The sequence below is a fragment of the Pollachius pollachius genome, assembly GCF_949987615.1.
Source record: "Pollachius pollachius genome assembly, chromosome: 8".
Lineage (NCBI taxonomy): Eukaryota > Metazoa > Chordata > Actinopteri > Gadiformes > Gadidae > Pollachius > Pollachius pollachius.
The window spans coordinates 7965945-7986714 of record NC_136941.1 but is presented as its reverse complement, the minus strand read 5'-3'; the positions used below and the strand labels follow the sequence as shown (position 1 = coordinate 7986714).

Here is a 20770-nt window from a genome sequence, read left to right as displayed (position 1 = left end):
CTGACCATTGTTTATTCATGTTAATTTGTAAAAGAGACATAGCCTTTATACTTATTTCCCGAGTCATTAAAGTGGAAATGAGCATGTTAGAATTCATAGAAAGCTATCTCCTATCGTGATTATTATGTTATCTGGAGCTTTCCATTGCTATGGCTCTCAATAGACCCTCTCAAAAACACTGTTCACATGTTCTGTGAATAAGATCCAGCCGATGGACATCCGGCCCAGCAGGGGGCGCTATACGCGATGAGCTGCGGAAGTCGGAGCCTGCAGAGACCACTATATTTCCTCTTTTCCCCGTAGTGCCATAGCGAGCAGTTGCTAAAATGGCTATTATATTCACTTTATGTTTTAATTTATTTATATTGTGTAACTTTGCTGGTGCTGTCTTTGAGGATCAAGTTGGAAAATTTGACTGGTAAGATCGATCCCGCGAGTTCCTTGCTGTATTGTAGAGGCGTTATTTTGGATTGATTCAATGCTAATGCTAGCACCTGTCACTGCCATTAGAGTGCAACCCCGAGTGTGCTGAATGGGGTTGTAGCATAATCTATGTAATCTGCGCAATTTATGAAGGATTTATGAATTAAATGTTGCTGCAAACTTTGTGTTTTCGCAATAAGCGTTGGTACAGTTTCACCAGTTATTGTAATCTCTCCATATTATTTCTATGTAGTTATTAAATGACCCACATCTAGAAGAAACGACATCGGTCCTGAGGATAGTGTGAGGAAATGTCTTTGAGGAATTTATGTTTGTGTTTTATACTATGATTGTGCTATATGTATTGGTTTCACACTGAAATTGTCGAGAAAAATCCAAAATCCTTGCAATTCTTATTATGCTACTTGCATTTCCAAAGGACAAGACAAAGTGTGGTGATTCAAATCGTTTTATGAGCCATTGTTTGTAGGTCAACAGTTAGCAGTCTTGGATAATCTACATACAGAGATCCCCCACAATGCATCTCTGAAGCTATAATCATGACAGTGTTATTGGCTAAAACAATTAATCACAATCATAATTCATTTTTTGATGTGTCAAGAAGTTCATTAATCAACCAAACACTTGCATTGCGACAATACCTCATTTTTCATTGTATTGTTTGTTGTGTTATTATGAGAGTATGTCTCCATTTGTTAATGTTTTTTTTTTTGTAGGCGACAGCAATATGCAGGAAAAGTTCGCTTTGCCGTATTTGATATGCACGCCCAGTCATCTAAAAAGGTGATGATGGCTACCGAGAGCAATGTGTTCGCCTCAGTTAATACCAGAACTGGAGATCTTGGTGAGTAGTAGTATGTTGGTTTCCAGTCACGTTTTAGACATATTTTTCTTGCAGCCAATACATGACAGTCTTCAGTTGTTTCTCCTCCCAAGAAATGCTTTTGTTTAACAGTGTGTGTAAATAAAGTCAGATGTCATAAAAGTAGTCATAGTACTCAAACCAATACTGTGTACGATTTTTGTTTCAGCATGGCGCCATGTAGACTCCACGGGGCCAGAGGGAAACATCGATAGTCTTCTGCTGCATGGACAAGGTGAATCTAGAAAGACAGAAGGAACGATCACAGATATGGTAGATAACAGAAAGCTAACTATTTGTTGTCCTCCAGACGCTGTACTCGTGGTCGGGGATGGGCGCCTTCTTCGTTCGTGGGACATAAATGTCGGCGGTTTGAACTGGGAAATGGTTCTTGACTCTGGCAGGTGATTATCACATGGGCTGGTAGTTGCTTTTGTTTATGTATTTTACCTTTTTTGTGCCAGTTATTAACTAGTGTTGATTTCCTGTAGTTTCCAAGCATCAAGCTTTGTTGGGCACCTAGACTCAGTGAAGTACGTGGCCGTGCTGAAGAAAGCAGCCATCTCACTGCATTACCTGTCCAATGGCCATCAGAAGTGGCTTGAGAATCTTCCTGAAAGGTAAGGGCAATATCAATACAGAATGTGACCACTTAATCCCCCCAGTATTGCCTGTATCATTACAAGTTCTTCTGCTGGTACTTTTAAATGTATTGTGCCACTTATTCAAGAAGGCTTGTATGGTATACTCAATGATAAGTTAGCATAAGCTTAAAACCTAGTATGGAATGTGATCTTAATAACTCCATTATAACGCCTAGAAATAGGTGATCAACCATTGAACTGAACCTCTTTGTTCTCCCCCAGTGAGACCGTTCAGTACCAGGCTGTCTACTCTGAGGGAGATGGGGAGGTCTATGTCCTGGGTGTGGTTCCCAATTCCCACATTTCGATTGTAACTTTTAGTGTTGAAGACGGGGAGATCCTTAAGCAGGTAACGTTCATTTCTTTGACGGTTTCCTGCATCGCCATGTAAAAAATAAAATAAAAAATGACTATTAGTGCTTCATGCAAATCTGAAATGTTCAGAAACGTATTTCATTCATGTAAAATGCTTTTCGCTGGTGTATTTTTTAGGTTCAGGTGGAAGCTCCGTGGCTGTCGGACCTGGGTGCTAACTGTGTTGTAGTGGGCCAGGGGGTTCTGTTGTGCGCGGATGTGGCTACTCTGTCACTGTACACACTGGACCTCCACCTGGAGTCCCAGATGACCCAGATCACCTTGCAGGTACCTGCTAGAAACCTATTAATTTCTCGTCATTAATTAACTTTGTTGAGGCCTTACTCTCCTGGGAATGGTTTGCAACTGATTAGGGGGGTCTATCATAACTCCTTTCACATCGTTAGAGAAACTTCTAAAAGCCGATACACCTACTCATCTGCGATAAATCAAGGTTTAAAATAGGTATTTAATGAAGGGTAAGTAAGTGGTGAAGGGATTCCTAACCAACTAAATACCAACATATACATGCATTACCACGGCACCAGGCAGGAAGGACCATATTGTCGGGAGTGGAAAAGCTATTATCGTTTGTGACGTATAACAACCTTCTGCATCACATGTACCTGCTATTCGGTAGTTTATCCTTCTCCCGTGACAGAACCCATCAGCCCTTACTCTTCGATTACGATGCGTACCCTAACGGTTCTTGTGTCTCTTGTCGTTCAGACCCTTGAGCTGGAGCTGGCCCCTGGCTTCCAGCCGGTCCTGACGACCACCCAGCCCAACGCAGCCCAGTCCCCGCTCTCTGAGTTCTTCCTTCAGCTTGGACCCGAGCACCACCTGCTGCTGCAGCTCAAAGACAACCAAGTCATGACCCTGAGGGACTTCCAGCCCGTAAGTCACCATTTGATGTACTTGACTCCTCGTGTGTTTGGGTAATCTTTTGTTAGATTGATTGACCTGCTCGACTTTTCATCATAAATGAACCACTTTTATGTAGGAGGCACGTGTTTGTTAGTGTTTGAGTGTTGGTCCGATTCAAAGTTTCTTTCTGTTAAAAATACCATATTTTCATATAAGTGGTCAAAAAGAACTAAGAAAATGTTATAACCAGAAATGTTAAACCTGGATTTATAAAGAAAATATATTTTTTGTCTTATTCAAATATAAACAGTGTCATTCCTCCTTCACCTCACCATCTGTTATGCAGTTCAGAACATTATATGCGGCTGAATGCGGGGGAGAATTCCATTTGAACCTTCTTCGTCTTTATTTCAGTCTCTGCTGGTTTCCTTTGCAACCACTGGTGAGAAAACCGTTGCTGCTGTCATGGCGACCAAGAATACAACGGTGAGTATCTCAGGGGGTCAGACTTTGAAAGCACGTTTCTCACTGATCGTTCACAAGGATGATGCTCTTTGTAATTACCCGAGGGAAAGCTATGGACATCTTGATTTTCCATTTTTTTTGTATTAAATATAATGAAGTCCATGCTTATATGCTTCTGTTAAATGAAGTAGAGTATGGGTTTTGAAGTATTTTTTCCTCAAACTATGTTTAGGGTCTTGCAAAATTGTATGTTTTTAAAAATGTGTTCTTTCATCTGACATATTATAATTTGTATCTACTAAAAACCTCAGTTTTGAGATTCAGAAGTCCGATATTGAGAGTACACGAAACAAGCATGGTGAAAACCTCTGTTCACACAATAAGTTGCTAAGATATGTTGTCTCCCCCCTCCACCCTACCCCCCCTCCTAGGCCAACACCATTATTCTCTACAGTGCAGACTCTGGACGCAGGCTCCTGGACACCACAATAATCTTCCCTGTGGACCCCAACAGTGGGAAACCAGAGAAGGTGAGTCCACACTTTACATAAAACTGAGGAGCACAGAACATTATTTCAACTCGGGAGAACCCAAGGGAAACTAAAATGCTCTATGGCTTATGCCAAGGATCAGGGAATAGCCGTTTTTATATTTTTAAACATAAACCCTATGTCGTCCCTTGTTGCAAACGTCTAAACTTGTCCACCTCCGTGATTGTGTGCTTTGGTTTCCAGCTGTACATCCAGGCCTTCCTGAAGAAGGACGACTCTGTGGGCTACAGGGTGATGGTGCAGTCTGAGGACCAGACCCTCACCTTCATGCAGCAGCCAGGTAGGAGCTTCCTTCTCTAGTGGCTCTTCTCTGCCTCAACAGGAGCTCCAATTGGATCGAATGACAATATAGGCAGATTGTTAGTAATGTGACAATCTAAAGTATTGTAACCTACTGTAAAACTGTTGTACAATTGACAAAATAAGAATAATTCCATGGTGTACACGGAGGATCAAATGTAGGATCAAAATGTCTGTATGTCCAACCTTGTTAGTGTTGACATATTTATATACATGTTTGAAACTACCTTATGGGGAGTTTCATTCATATAAATATATCAACACTAACAAGGTTGGACCACTGAGCATCAGAACAAGGGCCAGCCGTTCTTCAGAGGAGTGATGAAGGCTGTGTGGTTGGCTTGCAGGTCGTGTGATGTGGACCAGGGAGGAGGCCCTCTCGGATGTGGTTACCATGGAAATGGTGGACCTGCCTCTCACGGGCACGCAGGCCGAGTTGGAGGGGGAGTTTGGCAAGAAGGCTGGTAAAGGAGCCATTTTGATTTGAATACAAACGATTCACCTTTTTGTAACCATTTGATTACTATGCTTTCAAACCTGTTGTAGTCCATCCACAACAACTGTTTTCATTTACGATAACCTACTTTATCAGAAGAGTACCTTTTTTAATTAAATTATGATTTAAAAAAACGAAAAGGTTATAATTTCAGTCCTAAATCATTACATTGTAGAGATATAGTGATGCAGATGATAATGGCCAGGCTGATATATTGTAGCAGCTGTAGTTTTTGAGTGACAGCAGGAGGAGGTTCCAGCAGCGGTCCAATCTCTCTTCTCTCACACTGTTGCTTTAATGCTAATGCTACTGCTAATGCTCTAATGCTAATGTTCTGTAAGCTTCATCCTCCTTTTGTTTTTTTTGCCCTTTTATTTCAATGCGGCATTTGGATTTAGCCATACAAGGTAACGTGCTTCTCTGCTTTTTGCATTTCTTGAATTTCACATGCTTTTCTGAAAGTATTTTGATGAGAAAAGCATGTTTCACTTTTCAGCCTTTTAACCCCTTTTTATCTGACGTGCGTGCTTTCATACACTAAATCAAACCGTTTCATTTAATGAGTCTAACAAAAGTGAATGCTTCAAAGGGCTGCACAGGAAGATTTAAAGGCACCTTCTAACCCTTAAATTGTCAAAAGTAAAAACACCCAAAATCTACCTGGGCAAATGATTAAACACAAAAGGTCTGTCATATGATATTGCAATACATAATTCAAAAAAGTACATAAAAAAAACCCGCAAACGACCTAGCACGGTAGTTATTTGGATAGAGATGAGCAACCTGCGGGTCGTTAAATAAGCACAAATGTATTTAAACACAACTTTACAAGCAAATGTAATGTTTCTATTCTATTTCTTCTGCACTGGACACTCGTTAAAACCTCATGGTAAATCATGAACATCTGTAAAGATAATGTTTGTAATAAGAAAATATAAAGGCAGACATTTCCGACCTCTGTTTATAGCGAGAATCCGTCATGCCAATCCAGATGCATGCAGCCCTCCTTTCCTCGAATAACGGAACCGTCTCCTCCAATCTCCCTGCTGCTGCTGCGTGTGTTCTGTCCCGTCCAGACGGCCTGTTCTCCATGGTGCTGAAGAGGCTGTCCTCCCAGCTCATCCTGCTGCAGGCATGGATGGGCCACCTGTGGAAGCTGTTCTATGACGCCCGCAAGCCCCGCAGCCTGGTGAAGAACGACGTGACCATCGAGACGCTCTCCCGGGACGAGTTCAACCTGCAGAAGATGATGATCATGGTCACGGCCTCAGGAAAGGTACGTGAAGCGGTTCCTCTGGCGAGGAACTGGGCTCCTGAGTAATCATGGTTGTGTGTTTTTTTTGCATATTGTGGATTGTAATGACCATTAAATAGCATCCTATTCATTGGCATGCATAGACTATGGTTTACATAGACTGTTTTGAGATGTTATTGGATAAGGAGCATGAATATAAGCTAAGAGGGCCCTTAAATGATTCTCAGACAGGAAATATTGCGTCGCTGCAAAAACAAACCAGGTCAGTTGCAGATTAACTATTTTCTGTGTTTGCCATGCAGCTCTTCGGCATCGACAGCAAGACGGGCACCATTGTGTGGAAGCACTACCTGGAGAACGTGCCGGCGAACGCAGCCTTCAAGCTGATGGTGCAGAGGACCACTGCCCACTTCCCCCACCCGCCCCAGTGCACCCTGCTCATCAAGGACAAGGTGGGTGCCGCGGGCGCTCAGGGGGACTGGATCACCCAGGGACGGCTTTGTTGAGTTTATGTAGTGGTGGGAAATGTAGGTCTTAAAGGGGAAATGTTTTCTGGTAAATGGCGGCTTGATTGTTATCAGCATTTCTGATAAATGACTTTGTTAAACAAAATGTACAGGAAGTGAACTCCTTTTTTCCTGTGTACAAACTGCCAAACACGTCAGGTTTTTCTTTGCCACTATCGTTATTGATGGAAATGTATTTGTATGAATGCATCGGTCATGTGTGTGGTCCGTGCGCTGGCATGCAGATACATCCGTCACGGTCCGGACTTGTAATTGTATTCCTCTGTGTTTGTGTATGTGATGGTTTTCCAGGACACTGGACTAGGCATGCTCCACGTCTTCAACCCCATCTTCGGGAGGAAGAGCCACGTGGCGCCCCCCTCCCTGCCCCAGCCCATCCTCCAGTCCATCCTGCTGCCCATCATGGACCAGGACTACTCCAAGGTCCTGCTGCTCATCGACGACCAGTACAAGGTACCCGCATGACGTTGTGCTGACGTTACCACCCACGACCGTGCTCAGTTCAATACTTTCAATACTTTTCAATACTTTTTTTGGTATAGCCCTTAATCACCATTACAGTATCGTAGGGCTTAACAGGCCAAATATTTATGACACCCCCCTGCCCTAATCCCCCAAGAGGGCAAGAAAAACTCCCTTAAACAGCGAGGAAGAAATCTGGTGGAGGAAAACAGGGTGGGGGGATCCTTCCTTCCAGGGATGGTCAGCAGGGCAATGGGTGCCATAATTGACACACGTACAAACATATATACAGGCAGAACTTTTTAAATCAGTGATGGGGTGGCTGGCCGGTCAACCCTAAGGAGTGCCCAGGCATCCAGTCGCAGTTATCGTAACAACAAAATGTATCAGAAGGGAAAAGTGCATAGCGGAAATGTAGACTGCTCCTTATTTAGTCACGGCACACACAAGATTCACAGAAATAGCCGTCCGGTTGTGTTTTTTTCATATGGATAAAAATCCCACTCAGTTTATGTTAATTCTATGAGAGTTCCAGAGTGTTTCCTTCCATCCCATCTGGTGTCGCCCCCACAGGTCTCTGCCTTCCCCTCCAGTAAGAACGTGCTGCAGCAGCTCCAAGAGATGGCCCCTACCATCTTCTTCTACCTGGTGGACCCCAACATGGGACGCCTCTCGGGATACCGGCTACGCACGGTCAGTTTGAATCTCAAGTCGCTTCCATGTGTTTCATAGGCGACCAGCGGCCCGGGTTCCGTTCACACCCGTGGTCAATTGCTACATGTTGTCCTAACCCTCTTCCTCGACCCCACTTTTCCCAGCCTATTCCAAATAAGTCACCTCAAACATTGTACATGTGTCAGATTGAATAACTTTGAAAAACAACATTGAAGAAAGGTTTTAATTAGTTTTGCCGCCGTTCTCCCAGGACCTGTCCACGGAGCTGATCTGGGAGGTGGTTCTGCCGCTGGAGGTCCAGAAAGTCCTGTTCGTCAAGGGGAAGAGGTGTAACGAGCACGTGCACTCCCAGGGCCGTGTGATGGGCGACCGCAGTGTGCTCTACAAGGTACCCGGCTTGCCACAGTCCCACGCTATGGGCTGAAGGGAATTTCTTTCATTCACTCCAGTTGATCAAAACAACAGTCCAGCTATTCTTGTCATCATATCAACCACACAATGAGTCGCACATTCGCACGGAAGAAAGACAAAACCTGCCTTATTAGGTTTCTTTGTCTCATACATTCCGTATATCATATATCCTTCTGCAGAGCTTGGCAAACCTCAGCATACTCCTTGTATAGTTTTGGCAAGGTCGTATGAATAAAAATGACGTAAGAAACGCATACCTGGCCATTAAATCGAACCCCTTTCCTACTCCCCACTCTCCACCCTCCAGTACCTGAACCCCAACCTGCTGGCGGTGGTGACAGAGAGCACGGACCCCCACCCGGAGCGCAGCTTCGTGGGCGTCCTGCTGATCGACGGCATCACCGGGCGCATCATCCACGACGCCGTGCAGCGCAAGGCCCGCGGCCCGGTGCACCTGGTGCACTCGGAGAACTGGGTGGTGGTGAGTCCCAGGCCCGCTCGCTCCTAATGTACCGTTACCCCACCGCCTTGGGAGTCTGACTACACGTTTGTTGTTGTACGGCCTAATGGATATGATCACGGCAAAAGTGTACTCTGACTCCGTAAGCCCTTAAAACTAAGACTCTTTGGTTTCTGCTGCCTCCTGGCTTGCTTGTCATTTCTACTCCTTTGTTAATATTTGAACATACTTTCTTTATTTTGGAGATTGCCTGGTTTCTAAACAACATATGTCATATAAAAGTGTGTGTGGGTGTGGGATGGGTGGCATTTGCTTTGAATATTTGTCTCTACTTCTAGTAGCGAACATCCCCCCCTCAGTCCAGGTGGAGCCCGCCTCAGACATCGTATAACCGCTCTTCCCCCCCCCCCCTCATCTCGCAGTACAAGTACTGGAGCACCAAGTCCCGGAGGAGCGAGTTCTCGGTGCTGGAGCTCTACGAGGGCATGGAGCTGTACAACAGCACGGTGTTCAGCTCCCTGGACCGGCCCCACGTGCCCCAGGTCCTGCAGCAGTCCTACATCTTCCCCACCGCCATCTCCGCCCTGGAGGCCACCCTCACCGAGAAGGGCATCACCAGTCGCCACCTGCTGGGTCAGTGGCGCCCTGTTGTTGGGGTTAAGACGTCCTCTGGGGGACTTCCTGGTCGCCGACGTGATCGGCCGCCATGTTGTTGTTGTTGTTAGTAGATTTCAGTAGTGTGGGGGATCTCTAGCGTGTTAGCTTCATGTGATTAATTTGATTTCGATTGAATGGTTTTGCGTTGTTAACCCATTTGTACAGGCTGCTGTGTGGCGCAACATTGTATCTAGTAGATACAATGTTGCTCCGCGCAGCCAGTACAAATGGGTTAATGGTAAACACGCATTGATGCGCAGTCCGGTCTTAAAGGTAAACACGCACAGATGCGTGATCCGGTCTGAATGGGTTAAACAGCTCAACTGGACTGCACCTTTTTGAATACGCGACCACATCCTTTTTTTAAAAAAAATTTTTTAAGCACTGCTGGATTTTCAATCTCTGATCGTCCTGTACAGTTTGCAATGCGGTGAACTATGTGTTCGAAAAGGAACTTAAACATTCACTCATGAAAAAAAAATAATAATAAAATCTCCATCCTTTCTGTAGTCGGCCTGCCGTCAGGAGCCATCCTGTCCCTCCCAAAGATGTTCCTGGACCCTCGTCGGCCGGAGATACCGACTGAGCAGAGCCGGTGCGTACCCTAACCAGACTTTACCTTCTGCTAGGATCAATGCTGCTCTCCATGTTATCCTCACGTTACTCCATCATGTCCCCAGTGAGGAGAACCTGATCCCCTACGCTCCCGAGATGCCCATCCGTAGCGAGTGGTTCATCAACTACAACCAGACCGTGTCCAGGGTGCGGGGAATCTACACCGCCCCCTCTGGCCTGGAGTCCACATGCCTGGTCAGTATTCAGTTTTCCAATTGTTCCAAATAAAAAAATAATAATAATAACATTGAATCCAAAGCATATTTAGCTATACGTGATGAGGATGAAAAGTTTGTGGCTTTTCTGCTGTAAATGTTGTGTAAGGGAATCCAATGAGGATGTATTTAGATTGATCATACATATCACACCTATGTATAGGGCTTATTAGCATTGGAGCATAAAATGTAAATAGTAAAAGAAATAGTGTTTTGGTCATACTTAAGGTATTAATCGTGCCATTATTTGTCATTATGGGGTGACATTGTTGTGTTTGAAATATGGCATATTAACGTTTTACATTACTACAACTGTCTTGAGTACTCAAACGGCGGAGCATCGGCAACAAAGAAATCTCACAATGCATTCCGACATACAAGCCCTATTCCCAACATGCGCGTGTGTGTGTGTGTGTGTGTGTGTGTGTTTTGCGGGGGGGCAGGTGGTGGCCTATGGACTGGACATCTACCAGACGCGCGTCTACCCCTCCAAGCAGTTCGACGTGCTGAAGGACGACTACGACTACATGCTGATCAGCAGCGTGCTCTTCGGACTCTTCTTCGCCACCATGATCAGCAAGCGGCTCGCCGAGGTCAAGCTGCTGAACCGCGCCTGGCGGTGAGGGCGGTCTCAGAGGGGTCACGACCCTCGACCCCCGATGCCCATAGGCTGCCTTTTTACGGGACCTCTCGCCACTAAAGGGGGTCCCTGTTTTGCCGCCAGTGTGTGAGGTTGATTACAAGCCATTTTTTGAAATCTTTGAAGCTGCTTTTTTTGCGACATCACAAGTGGGAGCATCCGCCCAGATGTATGATGGTTAAATTTGTTGGTACAGTCCGCCATAGAGGCGGACTATACCAACAAATTTGACCATCATACATCTGGGCGGACAGTCCAACGTGCGATGTCACAAATGGGCTACATTTTAAATGGCTTGTAATGACTGAGTGGGAGGAGCCGAGGACAAAATCTAAAGGTAGAATAACAGTCTTATTTGAACTATGGAGAACGTGGAGCGGCAGTGAGGTTTAGGAATGGTTTGTCTTTATTTTCTAACTTATTTTTTAAGCGCGAAGTTGTGACTGGTCGGGGTGAGATAAGTGGTTTGTGTAGATTTAATTTGATTAACTGTTTAACATTAATATGTGGAGAATTAATAAATATAATTATTGTTGGATTGTTTTGATGGTTTTCGTCTATTGATTTGTTCCTGGGATATTTTGCCTGTGAAAACTGTGAAATTAAGAGAATGAGTGTGATAAAGAGAAGTTACATTGACAACACTTCAGAGAGTATTGCTTTATGTGTGTGGTTTTTGACATCCTTCCTATCATTTGTGTACTTCCTTCTTCGCACTTGCTAATATACACACGTCTCCAGTACAACCACACACTCCATCGAGGCAGTAAGAATATAAGTGGATCCATGTAAGTTTCACATGCCACAGTTTAGTTTTTCGAATGCTGGAATCCTCTGCTGCGCTTGCATTTTTTTGTTTATTTATAATAAAACTATTTCAATATAAAAGTGCAGCTGTAAGCTTGGTGAATTGTGTTTTTTAATGTCTGTTGCAGAGTAAAAATATCCTACTCCCCCTGGTTTCCTCTTACTTGGACCATCTCCATACCTTTTATCCTTCCTCAATTAATGACTGCAGAGAGGGGAAATAATGAGAATAAAACATTGAAAAAGTCATAATTTAAGTTATTTTAATTTTATAAATAGATCACTTCAAATTCCATTATTCTTTCCAAGACCTTTCATTGTGAAATTAGCACAACATGCATACATTATATCAATGGCCTTCGCCTAACATTTATACAAAAAATACTCTACAATAACTAACCAACTGATGTAACAATGTAAACAAGGATCTTAGCATGCTATGCTAACACAACATGGCCTCTAACGGAATCACTGTGCCAGTAGCATAGACGGTGTCTCTGATGTCATGATTATTTGGTGACATGAATAAATTAGAATGTGAATGGCATGTGGAGAAAGAAACAATGTGTAACAATTAAATAACAGCCTTCCATGTTCATGAAACATGGCATTTTGATACACTTGCATTCAGGATACAACAGAATGACCAACAAATGCAGCATATGAAATCTAACCATCCAACTTGTGTTCAGTCCATTAAATAACATGTAATATACATAGAAAAATAGGATCACTACTCTCACATAACTTCCAGGGTATCGTTAAGTGCCTTTAGATTTAACATTAATTACACTCTGGAAATTGATAAAATGTATTGTTTTTACAATTAAAATAGTTTAAAATCTCCCCAAAATTTGATTAGGTCTTAGTTGTCAGCATATGTTGTAGCTTCATATTGTTAATTCATTCCCAGTTTCCCATTTTTAATAGCTAAATAAATCAGTCAAAGTCTTTTAAATCATCCAATCTCAAAGTGAAGATTTCAAGTATCAGTACAAAAACAAATCACATGTCAAGGGTTATTGTGTCCAAGCACAGCTTGTCCAACCGTCATTTCCCCATCTGGTGTCGTAATCATAACCTTCCACGCACTAAGTGAAGCCCTTTTAGTCTCAACCATTTCAGTCTGTCGGCGAAAGTCCAGAATCCGTAATACTAAAGACCGACCAAACCGGTCCCTTGAACACATGACCCACCGACGACGCGTTGTTCACACGTTACTCTCAATCTGTTCAGTAATAAATAATAAGTAATCATAGCCAACTATCAATTCACTGAAGAGGAATGGACGGCTTGTGCAATGCACACACTTGTTGGGGGGGCCCTCATACACACCATGTCCCATGTCCAAACAAGGTGGCGTCTTGGGCTGCCTCTACCTCTGTACTGTACGCCACAGATGCCAAAGAACATCCCACGTTGGGCTTCCATAGTTGTAGTCCCTGAACAGCTTTCAGACTCGTGAGGTCCCAACAAAGACAGTAGTTGTGAGTTTTCATTTTATTATCTCTTCGGAGCATTCATGTCCGGTGTGGGCCACGCCCCCGTGCCATGATCCGCCCTCTCCGGTTGGCCGAGGATCCTCTGCAGCCGCTCCTGATAGGCCGGTCGCGGCAGCAGGAAATAGTGTGTGGCGCTGGCCTGGCGTCCGTCCTTCATGACGGGCACGATGCAGGGCGCGTTCTGGTCAGCAGGGGGCGCCCGTGCTCTCTGTTGCCGGGGCAACGGCCCCCTGCGGACATACTTGGGGTTGGGGGCGAAGCTCTGCGTGGCAGGCATCACCCCGTTGATGTAGATGGGGAGGCTCTTGGGGCTGGGGGTGCGGGGAGGGTGCGTGGCCACCAGGGGGAGCCTTGGAGGCACCTTGGGGGGCCGGTCCTCCTCTTGTCGACCCTGGGCCGCGGAGGCGTCGCCCCTCAGGGTTCTTGGGTGGAGGGCCGAGGACTTGGGCGGGGGGATGGGGGCCCGGGGTGGGACGACGGGCTTGTCCTGGGGGGGCGGCGGCTGTGTGGGGCTTCCTGGGCCCTCGGTACGGTAGACCGGTCCCGGGTACGAGTACCGCAGGCCGGAGGGGAGCGGGACATCGGCGGGGTTCCTGGATGAGGACACGGCCCTCCGTGCTCTGGGCGCCATCTGCTCGTAGCCCTCCCCCCTCTGGAGGAGGGGTTGCCCGCGGTTACCATACCGTACATCATCAACCGGTGGCCAGCTGGTGGCCCCGGCGTCGGTTCCGATAGCGGACCAACATTGCGACGCTGCACCGTCTCCGCCCTCCCCGTCCGCCGCCGCCGCCGCCGGGACCCCCTGGTAGGCGTAGTTCACCTGGCCGAAGCCGCCGTAGCTCCCCCTGCTGGTGGCCCGAAAACACGGCGCCTTGCCGCCGGGGCTCTTGGGCAGGAGACTGCGCTGGTCGCTGGTGAAGAACTCCACCTCGCTGTCCGCCGCCTCGTCCGCCATGAGCTCCTCCTGGTCGGGCGGGGGCGGCAGGGGCTTGGGCCGCTGGTGGTGTCCCTCCAGCACCGTCAGCCTCTGGAAGGAAGGGACCACCTGGTCGCCCTCTTGTGGTCGAAGCAGGTTGTTGTGGCACTGCGCCAGGCGATGAGTAGCGGAGCACAGTGCTGTTTGGCGCGGGGGGAACTCGGCTGTAGGCGGGGAAGAAAAGGAATCAATGCTTTAGAAACGTTGCCTTCATGTTCCAACAGTGCGAGTTGCTGCTCATCACGAGAGGGCTTTTTGTTTGGGGTATTGTTCTTTACAGGAGTGGCAAGTGGCGCCATTGTCATCGGTAAAATCCAGTAATGATATTGTTCCATGCAGGTGTAAGCAAACGAAACGAGAGACAAGCAGAGTGGGAAAGCAGTTGAGATGGGGATGGGAAAAGAGAGATAGGGGGCTGAATTCCACACACTTTTCTCCCCCACTCACTTTCCCAGTGTTTCCCAGAGTCCGACTCTCCGAGTCACCCTCTGGGAAAAACACCAGAGGGTGTGTGAGTGGCTGGGACTGTGCATGAACATGTCTTTGTTTATGGGTGGGATGTGTGTACGTGCGTGTCAATGTGTGTGTGTCGATATGTGTGAAATAAAAACTGTTTTGCCACCACATACAGGAGGAGGAGGTGGGAAAGAGGAAGGAGGAGGAGGGGGGAGAGCAGTAGGGGGAGGAGGTTGAGGAGGGGGAGGAGCGGCAGGAGGAGGAGGGGGGAGAGGAGTAGGGGGAGGAGGAGGAGGAGGAGGAGGGGGGAGAGGAGGAGGAGGAGGGGAGAGGAGGAGCAGGGGGCAGAAGAGTATGAAGAGAAGGAGGAGGAGGAGGAGGAGGAGGAGGGGGGAGAAGAGGAGGAGGAGGAGGGAGAAACAGGATAGTACTACAAACAACAGCCTCTTCACCTATCACCCTGTTGGTCAAACATCAGCCACAACACCCTGATTACGCAGGAAGCACTTATTTTTTCCTTTTTTTCCCCTCGTTTTATTATCTGAGCCTCGAGTGGCACAATCTCCGGCCGATTCCCACCCCGGCAGACAACCTTCTGCCGGGCTTCCGGAGAAAACATCCGATTTGTCAGCACCACCAACCCCACCACACACACCACCGCCAGCACCACCCAGACCTCCGCAGAGGAACAGCAGCTGACCAGACTAGCGATAGCTCCCTCTCCTCTCTAGCCCTCCTCTCTGCTCCTCTATCAGAAGGATCCAGCAAAACATACAAAACAAAACCTGGGGGGAAAACAGCCCAATCAAGCTGTTCGTTCCTCTTCTATCCTGTTCTGTTCTTGTGTTTTTTAGTGACCCTGCTGAGGCCGTGTAACTGAATACATGTGAATATGTTATAATTATAGTTATAGTGGTAAAGAGCTACCCGCCTTGTTCATAGAAATCATATCAATAGGCAAAAAGAGTTAAGTACACAAGTACCAGCACACAGAGATTATACTTTTTTTGTGAAACAAAGTCCAATCTTTAAAACAGACAACGATAGCTTTGTAGTATCTCCTTTGTATACTTTTGTATGCACTGTGTTCTCGTTATCTTCCCACATCATTTCTCAGTCAATCCTGATTAAGGTCAGACTGACCTTAATCAAGTAAAATCTGAGGAAATCTAAACTGTTGCTTTTTGTTATTGCTTTCTAGTATACCCAATCCAAATAGAAAATTGCATATAGAAAATGATCTTAAAGTCAACTGCCACTTTTTACAAAAAAGTGCTCACAAGTAAAGCTTAGATGCTTACATTTCTAATGTTAGCAAGTATTTAAATTATAAAATATATACATATATTATATACTTGACTCAAAACATATTCTTGATCTATTCAAATACAAAATATTAAGACATATTCAAAATAGGACAAATTCAAAATGGAAAAATAGTGGGGTCCTCACTTTGAAAAGTCTGGGCTGGTTGCGTCTGCTGTAGCCGTGAGGTGTTGTGGTCCATACTAGTATTCAGATTGAGGCACAAGCTGCAAAACACAACAACACTGGCATGAGAAACATCCATACAGCGCCCTCCGTCAATGATCTCTACACATAACTAACACGAAACTCGTCACGGGTGAGTCCTTCTTAGTGAAATAACATGGCTGACATGTGCACTAAACACCCATGTCAGCTCCCAGACCCCTCTCCCTCCCCATGAAGGGGGAGGGAGAGGGCTGGGGGTGGGCTGTGTCACCAGGAGGTGCTCCATGTCCGGGCTCTGGGCCAGTATATAGAAGAGAAAGATACACGAGTACATGGAAGGATTGTCCTAAAAGAAGGTCTTGTGTTTCCGGAGATGCCTCTCTGTTCACTACGGATACAGTTATAATATTGTAATTTTCATAATTCAAGTTACATTCAACCATAACGTTGAGTTAAATATTCATATTGTTCGAAAATAAGGACGCTTGGTCAAAGACTATTTGTTTGAGCATAGGAGAAATAATCTATTTCTCTATAAAGGTTCTCGTATTGACAGAGATATCTTTAAGATCACAGGCTGCTTTCTGTAGAAAAAATGCCCACATTGCTAGGGACGTCCTTCGATTAAAGTGGAATATTACTTTGATCGAGGAAAAAGGGGTTGAAGTGTAGAAAATAAATCTCCTTCCCTCGCCCATATTGTTAGTGTCCCACAGGGCTTAAAGGCTTCCCTAAGAAGCTATTTACCTGGCGTTGGAGTCGTGGGTTCCCCAGTAAGGCCTGCTGCCGGCCATGTTGTGACTGAAAGAGAGGGGTCTTAATGGGACTCTGTGAGGCTCTGTTCTCATACCTCCAACCAAGAAAGCTCATACACCATTATGCCTAGAGAGAGAGAGAGAGAGAGAGAGAGAGAGAGAGAGAGAGGGACAGAATTGGAGACAGGGAGAGAGAGATAGAGAGACAGAAAGAGATAACAACATTGAAGGCATTAGGAATCATCTCCCTTTCAATTTTGTGACAAAAAGCAGCACGCAGCAACATATATTTCCAATATGTTAAACATTTGTGGGTGGGGGGAGGTAATCACCTCAAAGTACAAAGACTCGCCCAGCCCGGTGTGGAAACCAACTATAAAACTCTAAAATAAATGTTCAGTAAACCATTCAGGCTTCCTCTCATGGGAAAACTCTCTTCTGGACAAACAGTCTCTCTCTCTTTCTCTCTCTCTGTCTCTCTCCCTCTCGCTCTCTGTCTCTCTCTTTCTATCTCTCTCACCCCCTCCTGTTTCTCTCGGTTACCCTCTCCCTCTGCTGTCCCTCATTCCCTCTGTCTCGCCCTCTCCCTCTCTCTGTCTCGCTCTCTTAAACTGTCTCACTCCTTCCCTCTCTTTTGACTCTCTCTCACACTACATGAGGAAACGTGTGTGTGTGTTTGGAGGGGGGGGGGGAATCAGGTGTGGGAGAGGAGCGTCCTCCCGCCCACCTGTGGGAGGCCTTGGTAACCCATCTCCTGTCACGGTTCAGGGTCAGCAGCACCTCCTCCTCCTCCTCCTCCTCCTCTAACAGAAGCTCTCACCACTGTAATAATGTATCCCGTTGACGCATGACGGGGAGGCCGGCTGGTGGGTGTGGTGTGTGGGTGGGCGGTGATACGTTGACAGGTTTTTATTAAGTTGAATATGATTCCTTTCAGGATGCGGTTGGGTCTTTTTTTTTTTTTTTTAGACTGCCATGTTAGACTTGGAGTCTGTTTTGAATTTTGGACTTTGGACTAATTTAGACTTTAGACTATTTTGGACATCAGACTATTATTGACTTTAGACCACTTTAGACTTTGCATTCCACTTGTGTACATGTGATGATCCATTGAAGGCCCGAAAACACATGACTTTCTGAGTAGCATCTGGGTTTCCCACTGTGTTTGAACTAAGAACTATTGCAAAGAAAGTCGTTGTTGTGACCTACAATACACTACAACTACATACGCATTCACAATATACTGTAGATGAGCACTGCTTGCTGTAAGTATGATTCAGTAATGCAGGATATCAGGAACTATCAACATATTACGCCCCCTTCCACTTCAACGGGCGGGCCTGTGATCTGAGCGGAACACAATGGCTCATCTATCCCCCACCACACGTTTATGTTGCATCGACATTCTCTCCACTGTAGCGCGTCTGTGTGCCCGCAAGCACAATACGCCAAGGCGCGCTACGCAACGGCTTCTTGAACACTAGATGTATGTAGGACGCCAAAAAATGCAGCTCTTGCATATTGAACGACGAAAGCCGGTATAATCCAAACTTGCCCCCCCCCCCCCCCCCCCCCCCCCACATCCATGCATGTATTTTAATATGAATGTCGCGCCGTCTTAAAACAACTGCTTCTGGCGTCATATCCGTCTGTGGGCCCCGGAGATGGAAGAGGCTGAACAATCACGGATTCTACCGGCAATTACTCAGTAAGCGTGAATGAATGGGTCCACTCTGGTACACCATGAATGGCCCTTTGTGTTTCTTTGGTGTGCTGAGAGGCAACCATTAAAACCCAAGCTCGCTCTCTCGCTCTCTCTCTCCCTCCCTCCCATGAGATCAGGGCTAGAAGCTCCTCTGGGCTGGGAGACCAGAGATGGTCCAAAGGGAGCCTGCTGTCATCGTCGCTGAGAACTGGCACATGCAGAAAGAGAATGACAACAACTACAACCCCCATGCCTCACTCGGAGTGCAGCCCCATTCATCTGTTGCAGGACAAACAACACAACAATCTGAAGATTGCAGTTTTGAGTTATGAGCTTGGCTGACAGACCTCCTAAATACAACGACGGTTTAATATATTATACGGTTGTTATATGGCTGGAATAGACAGAGAGACTGACAGGGCAGATAATTACAATGACATATGTATGTGTTATTATATGGATGGATAAACAGATAAAGACTGTATCTGTATATAGATAGAGAGAGCAAGATAAGAGAGATAGATAGATAGACAGACAGACAGACAGACAGACACAGACAGACAGACACAGACAGACACAGACAGACACAGACAGACAGATAGACAGATAGATAGACAGATAGATAGATAGATAGATAGATAGATAGATAGATAGATAGATAGATAGATAGATAGATAGATAGATAGATAGATAGATAGAGAGATATATAGATAGACAGAGATAGAGACAGACTGATAGATAGACAGATAGATATTATATGAAGTTACTTCCCTAAAGGCATGGGCTTTGAATGTCCCTGAATGGAGCTGTGAGTCCTGATGTCATGATGTCACTTAAGATGTGGTGTTCCTCACCGGACCCTCCAGAGAACAGAACAGCCCCATGCTGGCATGTTTGTTAGTCAGACGGTGTGCCGCACACTTTTGACCCCCCCCCCAAGCCCTTCAGAAAGCCTTTCTCTGTGTCTCTTAAGAATAGTTATCTCTATTAGGCAGTAGGCTAATGACTACTAGACAAACGTACAAGTACAGTAATGGTTCATTTGAAGTTAATATAATTTCTTTCAAATCAAACATCAAGCTTACTGTAGCGCCCATTTTGTTCCATGTAATACAGTGGTATGATGAGTAACTATTAACATATGAACTATGAACAATATCGGCCATGACTTGTTTGCATAAGTGAAAAGCCTTGAATTGAACCTTGCGTGTGGCGTGACAAATGACTATTGATTACTTTGTTGTAAGGATTCCATTGATATGCCTCATCTCTGAAGAACCAAATCTTCTAGGATAATGAGGTTTTCCCCTTCTGAGACACTTGTTAGACAGCTTTCCCCTCATTATATATTGAATTAATAAATTACTGACAAGTTTCGATTTCGGGAGTTTTTCTAAATAAATCACTTGAAGGCCATTGTATACATCAGTGAACGAATCTTGTCGTTTTGACAAGACTAGCCCTTTAGACATTGGATGTGCTATAAAATGTTGTTAGTCATAACGTTAGTTAAGGCATATCTTGCGAATTTTACAATTTGAAATCGTGGGCCTTTTAGATAAGACTTTTTCTTCACATTAGAGCCTGTGTTTTCTACGTCCAACGCTCGGTTCCTTTTTGAAACATTTGACATCGTTGAAGCGATGGATCGATCCAGAACGACTCAATTAGTTGTGATACGGGCCATTAGCGCGAGGCTAGCCCACTGGAGGCAGCGCTCTGCCCGGCTCACTGGAACATAAAGTAACAGACGGGACGTGTCCCAGAATGCCCTCACAACCGGAGCCGATGGCGTACACTGTCCCGTTCCTCCACCAAATCCAAAGTAAAGGAAATCTCCAGTAGGAAACTCCTGCAAGACCCTTAACTAACAGCGTTGTTGTTGTACTCGTCTGTAAGAGTTACACTGGCTTTAGAAAACTGAGAAGCGGTGCCGAGGCACATCGAGTCCGCGGCTCTCAGACGAACGTATTTGTAGATTTATTTTATCCTCTCGTCCCGCGTGTAAATGCCTTCAACCGCACAAAGTTCAACCTGGTCACGGGAAACAGTGTTAATCCGAGGAATAACTGAATGTACTCACGGTTGTGGTCACGCCAGTGAATAGATGCCACTCCTAGTAGACCATGTTCGCCTCGGTTCACTCTGCCGTCGGACAACGCAAACACAACTCCCTGCTCGAGGAGTCACCGTCAC

The 20770-nt window shown here is 45.6% G+C and overlaps 2 protein-coding genes across 2 annotated transcripts; one reads left to right on the top strand and one right to left on the bottom strand.

The window, feature by feature from the left end:
• The first annotated feature begins 278 nt into the window (after positions 1-278).
• On the top strand, positions 279-11855 carry emc1 (ER membrane protein complex subunit 1). Its single transcript, XM_079741026.1, has 22 exons — positions 279-418; positions 1161-1288; positions 1476-1541; positions 1617-1710; positions 1798-1926; positions 2173-2299; positions 2443-2592; positions 3034-3201; positions 3586-3657; positions 4068-4166; positions 4371-4467; positions 4835-4951; positions 6060-6259; positions 6541-6690; positions 7057-7218; positions 7801-7920; positions 8153-8290; positions 8621-8794; positions 9196-9406; positions 9941-10025; positions 10111-10240; positions 10704-11855. Exons 1-22 carry the CDS (start codon positions 327-329, stop codon positions 10881-10883), a joined length of 2889 nt encoding a protein of 962 aa, XP_079597152.1. The 5' UTR covers positions 279-326; the 3' UTR covers positions 10884-11855.
• Positions 11856-12061: 206 nt separating this feature from the next.
• On the bottom strand, positions 12062-20770 carry errfi1b (ERBB receptor feedback inhibitor 1b). The gene is made up of 4 exons (XM_079741069.1): positions 20658-20770; positions 16862-16996; positions 16094-16173; positions 12062-14349 (listed from the first exon to the last, which is right to left on the bottom strand). The coding sequence occupies exons 2-4, from the start codon at positions 16960-16962 to the stop codon at positions 13211-13213; spliced, it is 1320 nt and encodes a 439-aa protein (XP_079597195.1). The 5' UTR covers positions 16963-16996; positions 20658-20770; the 3' UTR covers positions 12062-13210.

Bases quoted from the DNA above. Each gene is read 5' to 3' on its own strand.
- emc1 (XM_079741026.1), top strand. From the start codon at position 327: ATGGCTATTATATTCACTTTATGTTTTAATTTATTTATATTGTGTAAC. The intron at 6,691-7,056 runs GTGGGTGCCGCG...ATGGTTTTCCAG, and splicing joins CCCTGCTCATCAAGGACAAG to GACACTGGACTAGGCATGCT. The intron at 8,795-9,195 runs GTGAGTCCCAGG...CTCATCTCGCAG, and splicing joins ACTCGGAGAACTGGGTGGTG to TACAAGTACTGGAGCACCAA.
- errfi1b (XM_079741069.1), bottom strand. From the start codon at position 16,962: ATGAGAACAGAGCCTCACAGAGTCCCATTAAGACCCCTCTCTTTCAGT. The intron at 16,174-16,861 runs GTAAATAGCTTC...TGTGTTTTGCAG, and splicing joins ACCCACGACTCCAACGCCAG to CTTGTGCCTCAATCTGAATA. The intron at 14,350-16,093 runs GTGAGGACCCCA...CCCCGCCTACAG, and splicing joins ACCAGCCCAGACTTTTCAAA to CCGAGTTCCCCCCGCGCCAA.